This window comes from Elgaria multicarinata, chromosome 7 (assembly GCF_023053635.1).
Source record: "Elgaria multicarinata webbii isolate HBS135686 ecotype San Diego chromosome 7, rElgMul1.1.pri, whole genome shotgun sequence".
NCBI classification, from domain to species: Eukaryota; Metazoa; Chordata; class Lepidosauria; order Squamata; family Anguidae; genus Elgaria; species Elgaria multicarinata.
Genome location: NC_086177.1, coordinates 75,038,714 through 75,053,629, shown reverse-complemented (window position 1 = coordinate 75,053,629; position 14,916 = coordinate 75,038,714). Strand labels below are relative to the sequence as shown.

The following is a 14,916-nucleotide window of genomic DNA, read 5'->3' as shown; positions in this document are numbered from 1 at the left end:
GGTTGCCCATGAAAAGGGAGGGGGAGAGAGAGAGAGAGAGAGAGAGAGAGAGGCGGGGGGGGGAGTAGGAAAGCAGGCAGGCCGGGAGGTCCTTCCATTCAAGGAAACCTTTCCCCAGCCAGGTGCTTTCCAGATGTGTCGGGTTACAGTCCCCATCATCCCTGGCCATGGCAGGCTGGGGATGATGGGGACTGTAGCCCAGCCCCTCTGGAAGGTGCCTGTTTACAGAAGGCGGATTTGAATGGAAGCACTTTTTTTTTTTTAAGCGCATGAAGAAGCCTCTTCCTGAGACAAAAAGCACGGTGCAAAGCCTGGGAGAAAGCAGCAAGCAAGCCGTTTGTTTTTGTTTTTTTAAAACAAATTGGTCAGCTTGTGGGAAGCTGTGCCAGGAAACAGAGAGAAGTGAAGGTGGTGCCAAACGCACCAGTCTGGTGGGAAGAGGAACGGAACGAAAAGATTGCAGATGCAGGAATGGAGGCGGGAGAAATCCACCTGCTGCAGCCGTCAGAGTCTGTGGGAGCCCCCCAGCCCAGCCCCCCCCCCAGCCCAGCCCCTCCTGGCCCCCCGTCCCAGAAAAGTCTGCTGAACCAACGAAGATTTGGCTACGACGCTTCCTCGGAAAGGAGTCTGTGTCCGTGGGACGCGTGCAGTCCGATCGTGTTCACGAGGTGCCACGGATTTCAGCGTAGGTCACTCCAGTGAAAATGCATGTGGGATTGTAGCCTCAGTCCTGTGCACATATTGATGTAATTGTTTCGATAATTTCAGACACTTTGGTTCAGTTGTGGGAAACAGGACAGAAATGCATTGAAATAAATACACCGTTAAGTATTCTGTTTGCTGGTTCACAACTCTGTTTTGCGGAGAATGCTTGATTCCCTCCAGCGTAGGCTCCGTTTTGGAGGCGGGATTTTAAAGCACAGTGTTTAATTTCAGAAAACAGGAGGTGGCAGGACAGACTCAAATTTTCTTGGCAGTCAGACTCTCAGATAAACGGGGATGGATTGTATTTACTCAATGGTAAACAAATAGTATTCTGCACATGTTCAGCGAAGCCATATTCTTTATTAACATTTCACATATTCCAAGGCTGAGCCTTTGTAGTAACAACAACAACAACGTTAGGACTGAGGTCTCGCAAGTTCTGGCTCTAATTCCTTGTGAAAAGTCCTCTTGAGTAGTAAACGTGCCTGTCCCAGCAAAGTGAATGGCAGCCAATAGGGACTGTGAATTCTGCAGCCATTTTTTCTAGCACTGGTAGAAATTGCTTGGAAGTAAACACCTTTGCTTTCATTGCTGTTTACTTCCAGACAATAAATATGCATTTCACTGATTTACATTTCACAGTCCCTTCCTCCAACTATAGACATAGCAAAAAAAAAAAAAAAGCCTTATTTTTCAGTAGAGCTAATTTATACTTAACATGTTTAGGACAGACAACAAGTATCTAAGAAATCTGGCAGACTGAAATAAAAGGGATTTACTTCAGACGAAACTGTTTAGGTTTGGATGATATTCCTCGATTTTTAAATTATAATTTTATCTCTCTCTTGCCTTGCATAACTTCTGCCTTCCTTATAAACAAAAACGTCTTTTGTAAGCACATATGAAGGCTTCAAGTCCACAGCAGGTGCAAATCCGTTTAACAACCTGCCAAGTATTTTGCTTCGGTTTCTATCAACTAGGAGTTATGAAGCATGGTTTTGGATTGTATGTGTGCATTTAACTCAAATTTTGATTTTAAATTCCTTAGCGCCATGCTAATTCATTGTATCAATGAAATTTGAGATGTTCTTTCTCCCTAACCCAATCCTACCCATAGTCTAGTAGGCAGTAGATCCCACTGATGTAAGGGTGCATAGGACTTTCAGCATCCACATAGCTATGATTTGCAATGCAAGCCCAAAATCCAGTCATATCATAGATGGTTAAAAATAACAAGGAGCTTGGACTTCATATTCAGCATAGGCTCCAGTGGTGCACCCATCTCAATCCTGAATACATTCCTTTGGAACTCCTTGGATTTTAATAGAACTTTATTCATAAATGCTTTGCATGCACATTATTTTAACTGATGACAGTTAAAGTAATGTGGACGTCCCCTATACATCTGGTTGGCCACTGTGGGAAACAGGATTTTGGCAAGGTAGGCCTTTGGTCTGACCCAGCTGGCTCTTCTTAAATTCGAACTCTACGATGGACTGAAGTTATGTCAATTCCAAATCACCTGGGAATGGTCCTACACATCTGTCTTCGGAACTAATCCCCATTGAATCCAATTAGGTTTGTATAGGATTGCTGCCCGAGAGTGTACTCCTATGCGTGTTTAGACAGAAATAAGTCCTACATCTCCCAGCTAGAGATTTACTTCTGTCTAAACACGCGTAGGCTCAAACCCTTAAACTCTCTTAACGAGCACTGGATTGAGCCAGCAGCGACATCAGGGGAAACTTCACCAAATTTCAGCGCTTTCGGTGATCGTTCCGTCTCCAACGACATATTTTGGTAGGACCGTGATGGCAACCAAGCTGTAAGGGTATTTATTTCCTTTAAAGGTTTTATTTTATTTTTATTAATACTCGCAGCCTCCCTGTTAAGCACCCTGAGCGTGCATTGCACCTCCTTTCCCACTCCGGATAGCGAAGGGAAGAGCTGCCGAGCTAAGGCGAGCGAGGTCTTCACGGCCCGGCTGCTCTTGGCGGTTTCCGTCCTCCTGCTGCTGAATTTAGCGCGCTCATCTGCCATCCCGGCGCGTCCAGATGTGCTGGGGCAAGTCTAACGAGGGTTGGGGGGAGGAGGAGGAGGGGTGACGCGTGCACAGTGGCCCCCCACCCACCGACCCACCCTGTGCGCCACTCAGGCAATAGGAGTGCGAGGCGCCTTGATTCTTGCCCCCCCTCTTGCCCCCCGCAGATGGTTTGCCCCGCTCCCCTTTGGCATATATAGGGCTGTCATGCTGCGGTCCCCTCAAAGTCGCCGGGAAGCTTCTCTTGGGAGAGAAGGAGAACAGGCGCCTCCTTAGGCGGGCTCCCGCTCTCCTCGCTCTTCTGCCCCCACGCCGCGCCTCCCGCGTCCGGGGCTGGGCCATGTCTACGGGTTCCCTGAGTGACGCCGAGGAGCTGCCGGAGATGGACCTGAGAGGGCTGCAGCTGGAATACCCGGTGCCGCCCCGCTCCAAGCGGCGTCCCCGAGGCGAGCCCTGCGCCTCGGTGGATAATTCCTCAGCAGCCGAAGAAGAAGAAGACGACGAGGATGAGGAAGACGAAGGAGCCCTGGCGAGCTGCGGTGGCGGCGGCGGCAGCAAGCAGAAGAAGCGAGCCAAGGGGGCGTCTGCGGCGGGCGAAGGCGACGGCGGCAAAAGGCAGTCGCCGGCGGGCCGGAACGCGGCCGCGGCAGAGTGCAAGCAGACCCAGCGCAACGCGGCCAATGCGCGCGAGCGAGCCCGCATGCGCGTGCTGAGCAAGGCGTTCTCGCGCCTCAAGACCAGCCTGCCCTGGGTGCCGCCCGACACCAAGCTGTCCAAGTTGGACACGCTGCGCCTCGCCTCCAGTTACATCGCCCACCTCCGGCAGCTGCTGCAAGAGGACCGCTACGAGAAGGGCTACGTACACCCGGTCAACCTGGTAAGAAAGGCGGGGTTCCGTTCTTGGGGAAACCCTGGCTGGCCCAGCAAGCTAGCTTCGGCTCCAGGTTTTAGCCCAGAGTCCGAGAGTGCCTCTGAACATACGCAGAGTATTTTTCCTCACCACAAAACACTTTGTAGAGTTATATCCCGCCTTTTCCTCCAAGGAGCCCAAGGTGGTATGTAAGCTCCTCCTCCTATCCATTTTATTGTCACAACAATTATTAGATTGTAAGCCTATGCGGCAGGGTCTTGCTATTTACTGTTTTACTCTGTACAGCACCATGTACATTGATGGTGCTATATAAATAAATAATAATAATAATAATAACAACCCTGAGAGGTAGAAATCACCCAGTGAGTTTAATAGCTGAGTGAAGATTTGAACTTGGGTTACTCCCAGTCCAACACTCTAACCACTACACCATACTGGCACTGAATAATAAGAGTGCCCACGCTGGGGGCTTGGTGCACAGGTCTGCAGGGCAGAAGTTGATATATAGGCTGGCCCCTTGTGCTTCTTGAATTTTATTTATTTATTTATTTATTGCATTTCTATACCGTCCAATAGCCGAAGCTCTCTGGGCAGTTCACAAAATTAAGACAATTCAAAACAAAAGAGCAGTATAAAACCATAATATAAAATACAATATAAAAGCACAGTAAAATACAATATTTTAAGCACTGGATAAAGAACACCCTCTTTGGAAATCACTCCAGGTGCTTGTTTTGCTATCCAGAAGTATCCATATATAAACATGTACCTTTTAAAATTCAGGCTAACTAATATGGAATAAGGTGGAGGGAAGGAGAGCGAGCGAGAGAGAGAGATCATGGCTGAGAGCTTAGCCTGTGAAGCAATGAGAGTGCATCTTTGAAACTGGGGGACCTGCTTTGTGCTTCAGCCCATACCATACTCTGAATTTCGGGGAAAAGCTTCCAGAGTAGAAAGCAGCTTGTAAGTGGGCTTGCCCTCCCCCCCCCCCCCCCCGCACCTCTCATCTTAAAGCAATCTTCCTTTTGCTTTTGCCTAAACAGTTGATAACCGTGTGTGTGTGTTTGTGTGTGTGTGTGTGTGTGTGTGTGTGTGTGTGAGAGAGAGAGAGAGAGAGAGTGTTTAAAGAGAGAGCTGTTGAATTTCTGGCTTACTCACGTAGACATACATTTTATGTCATTAATGGAATTGGCTTCCCAATTCCAAATAACACCTTTTGGGGGCAACACATCCAAGTGATTCCTTCTTTTGACTCTATACTCAAAATGTAGGCTAAAATGAAGAATGTACATCTGTGTTACAGACGTGGGAATTATAGCAGCCTTAGATAGATGGAAAAGCTTTATTGCCTGCTATTCGTGCTGATGGCACATACCAAAAGGTGATTCAAGTCTTCATATGTAATCCTAAGCTAATGAGAATTTTGAAAACTCCTCACTGTGCAATCCTATACATGCATACTCAGAAGTAAGTCTTACTGAGTTCAATGGGGCATACTCCCAGGAGAAATGGGTAGAGGATTTGCAGCCTTGGGTATGCATTTTGAGGAAGTCTTGAATTTCAGGGTCCTTTTCTATGGTGTTTGAAGAATTTCCCCCCTCTGTTTTTAAGTAGTTGTGGCCAGGGCTGGCCTTAAGGGTGAGTGAGCTGTGACTCAATATTCATTGAATGTGCTGCCTGCAGCAAGCTAGGGCAAAGAAAAAAGCAGTAAGTATATTCCCCTTAAAAAGAAAAGAAAAAAGAGAGGGTTCCACAGGGTGTTTTGGTATAAATATGAACTCTCATCAATTAGCTTTAAAATTCATTCTTTTTCTAATTCCTAATTTGATATCATTTGTTCTTAATAAAAATTACTAGAATACAATTTATTTATTTATTTATTGCATTTCTATACCGCCCAGTAGCCGAAGCTCTCTAAGGCAACACCCTGAGGCAACATTATCAAGCACTATAAGCATTAAAATACTGTAAACACCATGAATAATAATAAAACAAAGCTGTCAGCTGATGGGCAGGGCGCTATTTTCCCCAGGGCCAGCACTCATTGGCTCCATTCAGAAGACACCTTAAACCATGGCTTTAACCATGATGGTTAAGCCAGAAAGCTGGGTTGTGTTCAGAAGACACCTTAAACCATGGCTTTAACCACGGTGAATAAGGATTTCTGGCTTAACCACCGTGGTTAAAGACACGGTCTTCTGAACATGTGGTTTGTGTCAGTGCAACAATAGAACAGGATGTATTATTTTATTTTATTTTTGCACTTTTCCCACCAGCACAGTATTTAAGGCCTTGCAATTCTAGCCCACCCAATCTGCATCTAAAAAACAAAACAAAACACACACAATAATACCCTTGCTGATAAAGTTTCGTTTGGTTTAGCATTCTGTTTCCAGCAGTGGCCAAGGAGCTACTAATGCTCATAAGTGGAGCATGAAAGATGTCCATCTGTTTTAAGCTGTCACTAGTTTAAATTATAGTCTCCATATCTTGTGGTAATGAATTTAATAAGATTTTCATTGGATGAAGTACTACTTTTGTCATCCTGGTCCTACTACCTTTCTATTTTGTTAGATGGGCCATATATAGGAGAAAGAAAGACAGAAGAGCTTTTGCTAGGTTTCTTTGCACCATTCATGATTTATAAAACTTCTAACGATGGCTACAAGTTACCTCCATTATCAGAGGCAGTATGCCTATGTACACTAGTTGCTAGGGAACCTGGGTGGGAGGGTGCTGCTGCACTCATGTCCTGCTTGTGGGTTTCTCATGGGCAACTGATTGTCCACTGTGTGAACAGAATGCTGGACTAGATGGACCCTTGGTCTGATCCAGCAGGGCTCTTATGTTCTTACCATATCTCGCTTTGGTTGTCATTAGTTTCTGAACAACAAAGCCCTAGTATGATGTGGAGGGATTGGGAAAAGTTGCCCTGGTCTCTTCATTTTTCCAACCACTTAATCACTTGAATTGTTCTTTTTAATGTTTTTCAGCTCTGTGGCATCCTTTTGAGATGGGATGCAACTATAAATTAAGGATGGTGATACTTCCTGCAGTCTCTTTTTTAAAAAACAAAATTCTTTCCAAATCACTCCTAATTGTGTATTTGCCATCTACTGAACTGCTGTTTTCAGTGAGATTTCCAGTAGGATCCAAGATCCTACTGCAAGTCCCCATTATCCTCAGGAGGTTAAAGTGCAGCCTCTAAATGTAGATGTGCAAATAAGAGCCTACTTCAGCCTACATACTCTGGTTTAATGGCTTTGACTAACATAGTCTAACATATTAATTGCTCAGGTCTAGGAATACCAAAACTGAATACCAAAACAGTGATCTGTGTCTGGCTGAATATCATGGTATTCCAAATCTATATAGGTCCCAATCCAGCTAATCAGAGAGAGTAGCTGGTGGATTCTGCTGTGCTTCCCCATTTCCATTAAAACGAGAGCTATAAATACAGAGGAGGTTAGATCAGCACCTCGGCACAGATGTGCATCCAGAGACAACCTGCATTTAAATCAGCAGTACATGCAGAAGGCTTTTTACATGTCCAAATTTTTCTTGTTTGAAGTAAATTGTCTGCGAACTGGAGACCATAGTGATGACAAGCAAGGCGTAAAGGACTTTTAACTAAAAATATTGTTGTAGTGATAATAGAGTTGTGCTGTTTGATGAAATTGATGAACTAATAAAATGACTTAACTCTTGACTTACTGAAAAGGTAATTTGCTTTAATAGTGCAATATAATTAATTAAAAGTTGATTCTTAAAATATACTTTTCATGGGGAGAAGTATAAATAACAGGCTCCATCCTAGACAGGGGATTCTGTCTCCATCCTAGACAGGGGATTCTGCCTTCCCTAAGATGGAGCCGGTGACACACACATGAATATTTTTTAAAAACATAGGTTCCCTGAACTATTCTTTTGATACACAAATTTGACTGATGGAAGCTCATAAGGTTTCTGGGTGACTGCCTTCTAATGTACATTCCATCCTCTGTAAAACTGCAATTAAAGTGACTACTACAGAAAGTCAATGTGTGTGCGTTTCATTTGTTACAGGAGCTCAGTCCAGTTCTAGATTCACAGTGACCATGTGGAGCAGATTAGGCAGATCTTATTCTTAACTGCCGCTCCTCAAGCTTTGAATTTGGGCTTCTCTAATGTATGCTTATGCACATGAGCCGTTTTGTTACCTGGGTTCTCTGTTCGAAAGGTAATTTTGATTCTTTGTAGCAAAGAACCACGTGTGTGGTAAAGCTGTACCAACTGAAAATGAGAGAGTAGTGTTCAGGGGAAATACCAAGATACCTTATGTTTCCTAAAAGGTATATAGACTCTATGATATGTATCTTAATAACTGACTGCTTTTTGAAAACTGTGTGAGAACTCTTGCTGACTTTGAATGTAGGATTATATTGAAGATGTCATCTGCGAATAAATAATTATTTGCCTATTTGGTCTGCTTTTGTTGAAGTTTATGTATAATTCCTAGAAAGCAGTATTTTCATCTATATAAACACACATCACACACATACACTTCATAGGCATTCGTTGAAATGGATATATTCAACTCTATGTAGCTACTTTTCTCTCTCTTTTATTTCACAATAAAAATAATTGGGGGGTGGGAAATTGACCAGGGTGAGTATTTGAATTAAATATACTCTGTATCCATCCAATATATTTGGGTTAACACCTATCACTGTTTTGTGAATGGGGCTGCTGGCCTGAGCACCCCCCTCTGCAAAACCTGCCCACAGGAAGGGTCTGCTCAGGGGGACCATATAATGTTAAGATGCATGCCTGTGGCTCTGCTTCTATAAGAAGAGAAATTGCTAGTCAAAATACCAATAATAATTTCAGCAAAGATTTGTCTAAAGGGTTGAAACACGAGATAGGAAAGAATACAGCATGCTGCCTAAACATCTGTGAGACCAATATGTTCTTCTGGAGTTTCTCAGCTTATTTTGGAATGCAAAAAACAAAACAAAAAAACAACCCTGATGTTCCGACTTATGCAAAACATGGTTCATCAGTGTTTGGTCAGCGAAGGCAGGCTGCTGTTAACAGTGTAAACTGATGAGAACATGCTTTAAGCCTTCACAACCCTGGCCAGATCTCCACCAAGCAGGATTCAGTACTATGAAAGTGCTATGAAAACAGTATATAAGAGGCAGGAGCCACACTACTGCTTTATAGCGTTATTGAAGTGCACTGAGAACTGTTGGGGGCCCATTGACACATATTGTATACCGTTTCCATATTGCTTTCATAGTGCTATATCCTGCTTGGTGTGGCTCCTGCCTCTTATATACCGCTTTCATACCGCTTTCATAGAGCTATATCCTGCTTGGTGTAGATCTGCCCTTTGTCTCCCAGCTGAATTAAATATATTGGGAGAAAGTTAATACAATTCAAATATATTGCATCTGATTTTTTAAGTAGAAACTTTTGTACTTGGGTTGAAAGACATCTTGGCAAATGGGGACTAGAAAATAAATGGCAGTAAAAGTCTTGGTATTTGCACATTGCCATCCATCTGTCTAACATGGAATACTGCTTTAACTTACAGACATGGCCATTTGTGGTTTCAGGAAGACCAGAATCTGACACCAAAGAGGTTTCAACAGCCAACAGATTATGTGGAACTACAGCTTAGTTAAAGTAAGAGATATTCATCCTGGCTATAACTACAAACTATACGGATTTCTATAGACCGAAACAGACTGATGCAAAGAAGTCAACTCTGTTAAATGTTTCAACTCTCTCCTTGTTCATTTGGAGTGAAAATGCACTTAAAACATATAATGAAGGAGGGAAAAAGAGAACTTACTGAAATTGCTGCTTCAGCTAAAGTGCTGTGTTTGGAATGATTTTTTTTTCTGCATCAGTACCTAAAGAACTGTTCTGAAGCTTTTTGACTAACTGAAGATATACAAGAGGATAATTTTAATAGAATTAACAGCATGGACCAAAATATAGATTGTACAAGCTAACCCCAATCAGTGTTATTTGTATACCAAAGGAAAATGGTATTCTAGACTAGTGTTTAAACTCAAATTTATAATATATTTGAACTTATGTTCTTGGCAGCTATGCAATAGTAAGACTACTTCCATCATCTTAGTCAAACTTTTTTAAAGAAACCAAAGAAGAAAAGGTAGTATCTGGTTGCACCTTTACAGCCTGCTCCACAAATGCATTAAATCGAATTACTTGGATTTAAGCCACACATATGCATTCCCATTGAAGTTAGTGGCTAAATTTGCTTAAATGAAAGTGCCAGGCCTTGAGTGAGTCATGGATCAAAGTCATTGATAACTTCTTCTTGAACTGGGGCAATTGATCATATTTTTGTGCTGGAAGTAAAGTAGACTTTTCATGGGGTGCATTCAGCAAAGATGTGTGAAGTTGCCTTAACCTGAAGCAGGAAGCCTGTTTACTTGAGACTGTGGAAGATGTGCTGTACAAGAAGGTGGTATTTTTGACTTAGGAAATCTGAAGCATCCAAAACAGTTCCCCCAAGCGTTTTGGTCCTGTGAAATGTTAACCTTTTATAGTGTTCCTTTTACAAATGGTGTCATAATCAGTATTTTAAATGTAAATAAATCTATTTTTATACATGATATTAAAAGCTTTGTTGCAAGGATACTTTGAGTTTGTAGTGATGGTTTGACGGAAAAATCTAATTGCTGAAAAATCCCTAGAACTGAACTTAATGGGCCTGTTCAGACAACATGCTAAGCCATGGTTAGGCTGCTAAACCTTTTGCAGCAAATGGTTATTGAGCATGTTTAAAACGTGGTCATGTAGCCACCATGGTTAGGAATGGATCACATGACACACTAAGCCATAGTGTTTAGCTCAAAATGCTTAACCACCATGGCTTAGTGTGTTGTCTGAACAGGGTCAAAGGCAGCAATCTTCAATGGAGCAAATTCATATACTACTCCAGAGAGTGTATTGGAGGAGTATATGCTCTTGCATTTAATTGGGAGGTGTACCAGTAGTAATACTTCATAATAACAAAATAATTGACAATATTGGTAGAAATGCTGCTATGTAATATTGTAGTGGACAAACATGAAAGGGAAAATAGTTCAGACTTGCCACTTTTCAATTATGTGCTGATTTTAATAATTTCATTGCAAGTGGAAAATCTGCTGAGTTCCCCAGACAGAAGATGATTTCAGTTTCTGCAATGTTCAATAGTAAAAGAAATCCTAACAGTCTTTGTTCTGAGATCATTTTCTTGTGACTCTCTTGCCTCACAATGGTAATGAGCAATTGGAAGGAATCCAGCAGTATACTTAAGAATAGACTAGAAAGATGTGCTATCCCTATTTTAAGTAGCAAATTAACTTTTCTTTACTATTTATGGGTATGTCTATGCACTGACATAGGAGTTTGATTCTAGTCATGCCTTGAAGATTCAGTGGGTTGGGGTTTCCCAGTTTCTTTCTTTCTTTCTTTCTTTCTATCTATAGTAGGTCTCTTGGAAAAACCTGCCTTAAGGTAAGGGGCCCTTGGGAATAGTACCACCATTTGGCACAAGGGGCTGCTGAGAGACAGAAAAATTGGCTTCCTGCCTCCCATATGCTTTGTGAGCAGACATTTTTTGGATCAAATCCTTGGGGTGCCCTCCCCACCTCCCCAGATGGCACCTTCTAGGGCAGCCTTCCTCAACCTGGGCTGCTCCAGATGTGTTGGACTGCATCTTCCAGAATGCCCCAGCTGGCTGGGGCATTCTGGGAGTTGTAGTCCAACACATCTGGAGTGCCCCAGGTTGAGGAAGGCTGTTCTAGGGAAATAAAACAACTTCCTTTACATCACAGGTGCGGAACTGCAGGCTTGGTCCAAATCCAGCCCTCTAAAGTTCCGGTTCCAGCTCTCTGGGATTCATCAGCAAGTCACGCCCCTGTCTCCTGATCCCACCCCCTTTCTCAAACCAACAATCGTTTGGCAGTTCCCCAGCTGTTGAGCAGTCTGAAAGGATGAAATTGTTTTCTTAAGGTTTAGTTAGAGGCAATAAGACATGTAAGCAAAAATAAGCTGGTATTTTGGTCCTGCTCTGTTTGCCTTTGGCCCAGGTCCCTTTTGTTCTCAGCCCACCCTCCAGTGGTACGTGGCCTCCAAGAGCATCTCCAAATTGGAATTCAGCCCACAAGGGGGGGGGCAATACTGCTGCTTTACATTGTATAGTTTAGAATTGTTTGTTAATGGTATTTCTGTGCTACTCAAGTTCTCTCATCAGCTTATATACAAATTGTTAAAATACAGTATGGGCAATAAAAGTACAATTATAATAAAAATACATCATAGGAAAGATTAAACAATCTTAAATAATCTTTGCTTAAATAATATATTAAATAATATTTAAGGTCTTAAAACTTTTAGGGCACAATCTTATGGGTTGCACCCTGGGTACTTGTAAGCCCCCAAGCTTAGGTACTTACGGCTATCCAACGCAGGCAGCTGCAGCGTGGAGGGGCTCTGCCCACCCTGCTTTTTTAGCTAGACAGTCGACTTAGGGGAGGAGGCTGCATGGCACTTAAGAAGCTGTCTACACCAGCTTCCATGGTCTCCTCCCATCCCCAGGACTATCCCTTTTTGACTGAATTGATTGATTGATTGATAACATTTATATCTTGCCTTTTTTTCCCCTCAAAGGATCCCAGGGTGGCATACAGAATCCTTCTCTCCATTTCTATCCTCACAACAACCCTGTGTGGTAGGTTGGACTGAAAGTCTGTGATTGGCCCAAAGTCACCCAGTGAGCTTCCATGGCTGAGTGGGGACTAGAACCCAGATCTCCCGACTCCCAGTCCAACACTCTAGCCACTATACCACACTGACTCTTTTGGGGAAGCGGCAGGGAGCATGGTTTCCTGGCCCCATGCTCAGAGCACTACTTCTGATCTCGGAGTCAGAAAACCGAAAAATCCTGTCCCCTCCAAACACTGTTTAAGAGACATGAGATTGCTACCGTAAGGTGTTAAAGCCAAACAAGGCATTTTAAAAGCCCCTTAAAGGGCCCTTAAAAAGCATTGCAGATTTTTTTTTTTAAAAAAAGAAGTCTTCATCTTGTGCCAAAAGGAATGCAATGTAGGTGCCAGGTAAGCCTCTCTCAGGATGCATTTTATAAAGAGAGTGTTCTCCCAGAAAAGGCCCACATTCTTATAACCACCCACTGGGTCTCACTTGGCTGTGGCACTCTGAGAGAAGTTATTAAAGTGCTTCTAATATTTACTAAACAAGAGAAAGCTAAATTAATGGAACAGCCATTGTGTGTTGCATAGATCTACCATCAAGTTTAAGATATGTGGTAAAAGAATGTGAAAGAGTGATTTTTGCTACACCTGGGGAAATTCTGTTGGAGAAAGTTGAGCAATGCAACATTTATTAGTTTGTATAGTGCTTTCCTACTCCTGTCCTCTGCAGAAAAAGAATCTGAAATAGCCAAAAAAGAATTTTTTTTAAAGGGCTCTTTAAACCATTTTTTTGGTTGTTGTTATAGTGAGTGTGAGAGAGAAGTTTATTGAATGATTTCACTTGGGTGCTGTGTGATAAGCTTATTTGTGGGCCTTGGATACATTCTGGACCTGAGCCCAGATGTAATTGGTTAATGACCCTTTGAGATTGGAAAAACAAGGAAAAAATGGAACAGTTTAAATAGTCTTGAATGGATTGAGTGGGAAAAGATATTGAAGCACTTAATAGGGTTAGATGGAAGGGAGAAAACTATGGAAAATACTTATGGTTTTGTTTAAACTAGAACAGGTTTATATGAAACAATTGCACAAATATTACTTGTGTTTATTTAAAAAGCTCTTCCAATTAATAAAGGAAAAATACTTGGATTTCACAGAACTCTCAGTCTGATAAGGTGTTATGTTTTCTTCTTTTTTAAAAGAAGTCTTTAAGGATGCAATCCAATGCATGCTTATACAGAAAGTCAGTCATATAATTCCCAGGATTCGCCTGCATAGGATTGCACCCTTTGGAGACTTTTTCATAACTTACTGTAGATAAACAGTTAAGACTGAGGTAGTGAATTGATGCATTTATCCTATTTGCCACAGATCTAACAAAGTTTGCCATTCCTCCCAGTGTGAACTGGGGAATAGGATGCCACATGCCTGGCTAAAGGAACAGTTTCCCGTAACATGCATGTAAATCATATACCAGCATACCTATCTCCATAAAGCAGCTGCTGTTCTAAGTGCCATAGTATCTTATCCCTGCTACAGTAGATGATCTCCTCACACATAAGCCTTTGTATATGGTAAGAAATAATGTTCAAATTTCTCCTAGACACACACACGCAGTTACTGGGAAGTACAATAGGGCTTTTTCCCCATTTGACCATATGTATTTTTTCCCATTTGATCATATGTATTTGACCATACTTATGACCAAATCTCTAGTGTGGTATCGGAATGTGCAAACTAGTGCTGTGCCGAAAATTTTGACCATTCTCATTCTTTTTGATAGAAAAGAAATTGCTTTTGAAAAGAAATTCAAAGGAGAAGAAATTTTGGAGAATTTCTCATGGGTTCGGTTCAGGGTTCTTGTGCTTACCTTACTTATGAGGAGTGTGTATGAGTGTCCTGTCGTTTATTGCTTAGTTATCTTTCTGATAGCCTGTAGCCTCCTTGGCTTCCCGCACTTCCCATCTAGGGGAAGACATCATCAATTTATTCCTCCCATAGGGCCTTTTCAGACCAGGAAGTGCAGGCAGCCTGGGAGACTGTGGAGCAATGGAGAGATGTGTAATAGAAAGAAATATATAGACAATGCTCTCAGCCACCTTTCAGTGATTAGTTAAGGTCAAAAACACCACAAACACATTCAAAATAAATTATAAAATGCCCTGAGAATGAGGCAGAAAAATGGAAGCGCCTATCATGGGGAAATAAAACTTTCAGGAAATTCTTCAGATTTTTCTTTTCTTACCCCCTAGAAATAAAAGGACACTTTTCAGAATTTTGTCCATGTTTTCTTCATTATATTTTGTGATGGCTGCACTCCCTCCTCTCAATGCCCTGGAGTGATGCTAGGTATATGGAGCATTGTGGAGGATGCAAAATGGGGGCTAGGCTGCCAACACAGTTGATGCTGTTGCCACTTAAGAACGTAAGAAGTGACATGCTGGATCAGACCAAGGGTCCATCTAGTCTAACACTCTGTTCATGCAGTGGCTGACCAGCTGTTGGCCAGGGAACAACAAAGCAGGACATGGTGCAACAGCACCCTCCCACCCATGTTCCCCAGCAACTGGTCCACACAGGCT

At 42.5% G+C, this 14,916-nt stretch overlaps 1 protein-coding gene across 1 annotated transcript; it reads left to right on the top strand.

Moving 5' to 3' along the window:
- Window positions 1-3,058: 3,058 nt before the first annotated feature.
- Window positions 3,059-10,103, top strand: MSC (musculin). Its single transcript, XM_063129866.1, has 2 exons — window positions 3,059-3,623; window positions 9,196-10,103. The coding sequence occupies exons 1-2, from the start codon at window positions 3,087-3,089 to the stop codon at window positions 9,280-9,282; spliced, it is 624 nt and encodes a 207-aa protein (XP_062985936.1). The 5' UTR covers window positions 3,059-3,086; the 3' UTR covers window positions 9,283-10,103.
- Window positions 10,104-14,916: the final 4,813 nt, after the last annotated feature.

Excerpts from the sequence above, each read along its gene's own strand:
- MSC (XM_063129866.1), top strand. The coding sequence starts at position 3,087 with ATGTCTACGGGTTCCCTGAGTGACGCCGAGGAGCTGCCGGAGATGGAC. Across the intron at positions 3,624-9,195 it reads ACGTACACCCGGTCAACCTG|ACATGGCCATTTGTGGTTTC; the intron begins GTAAGAAAGGCG and ends TTTAACTTACAG.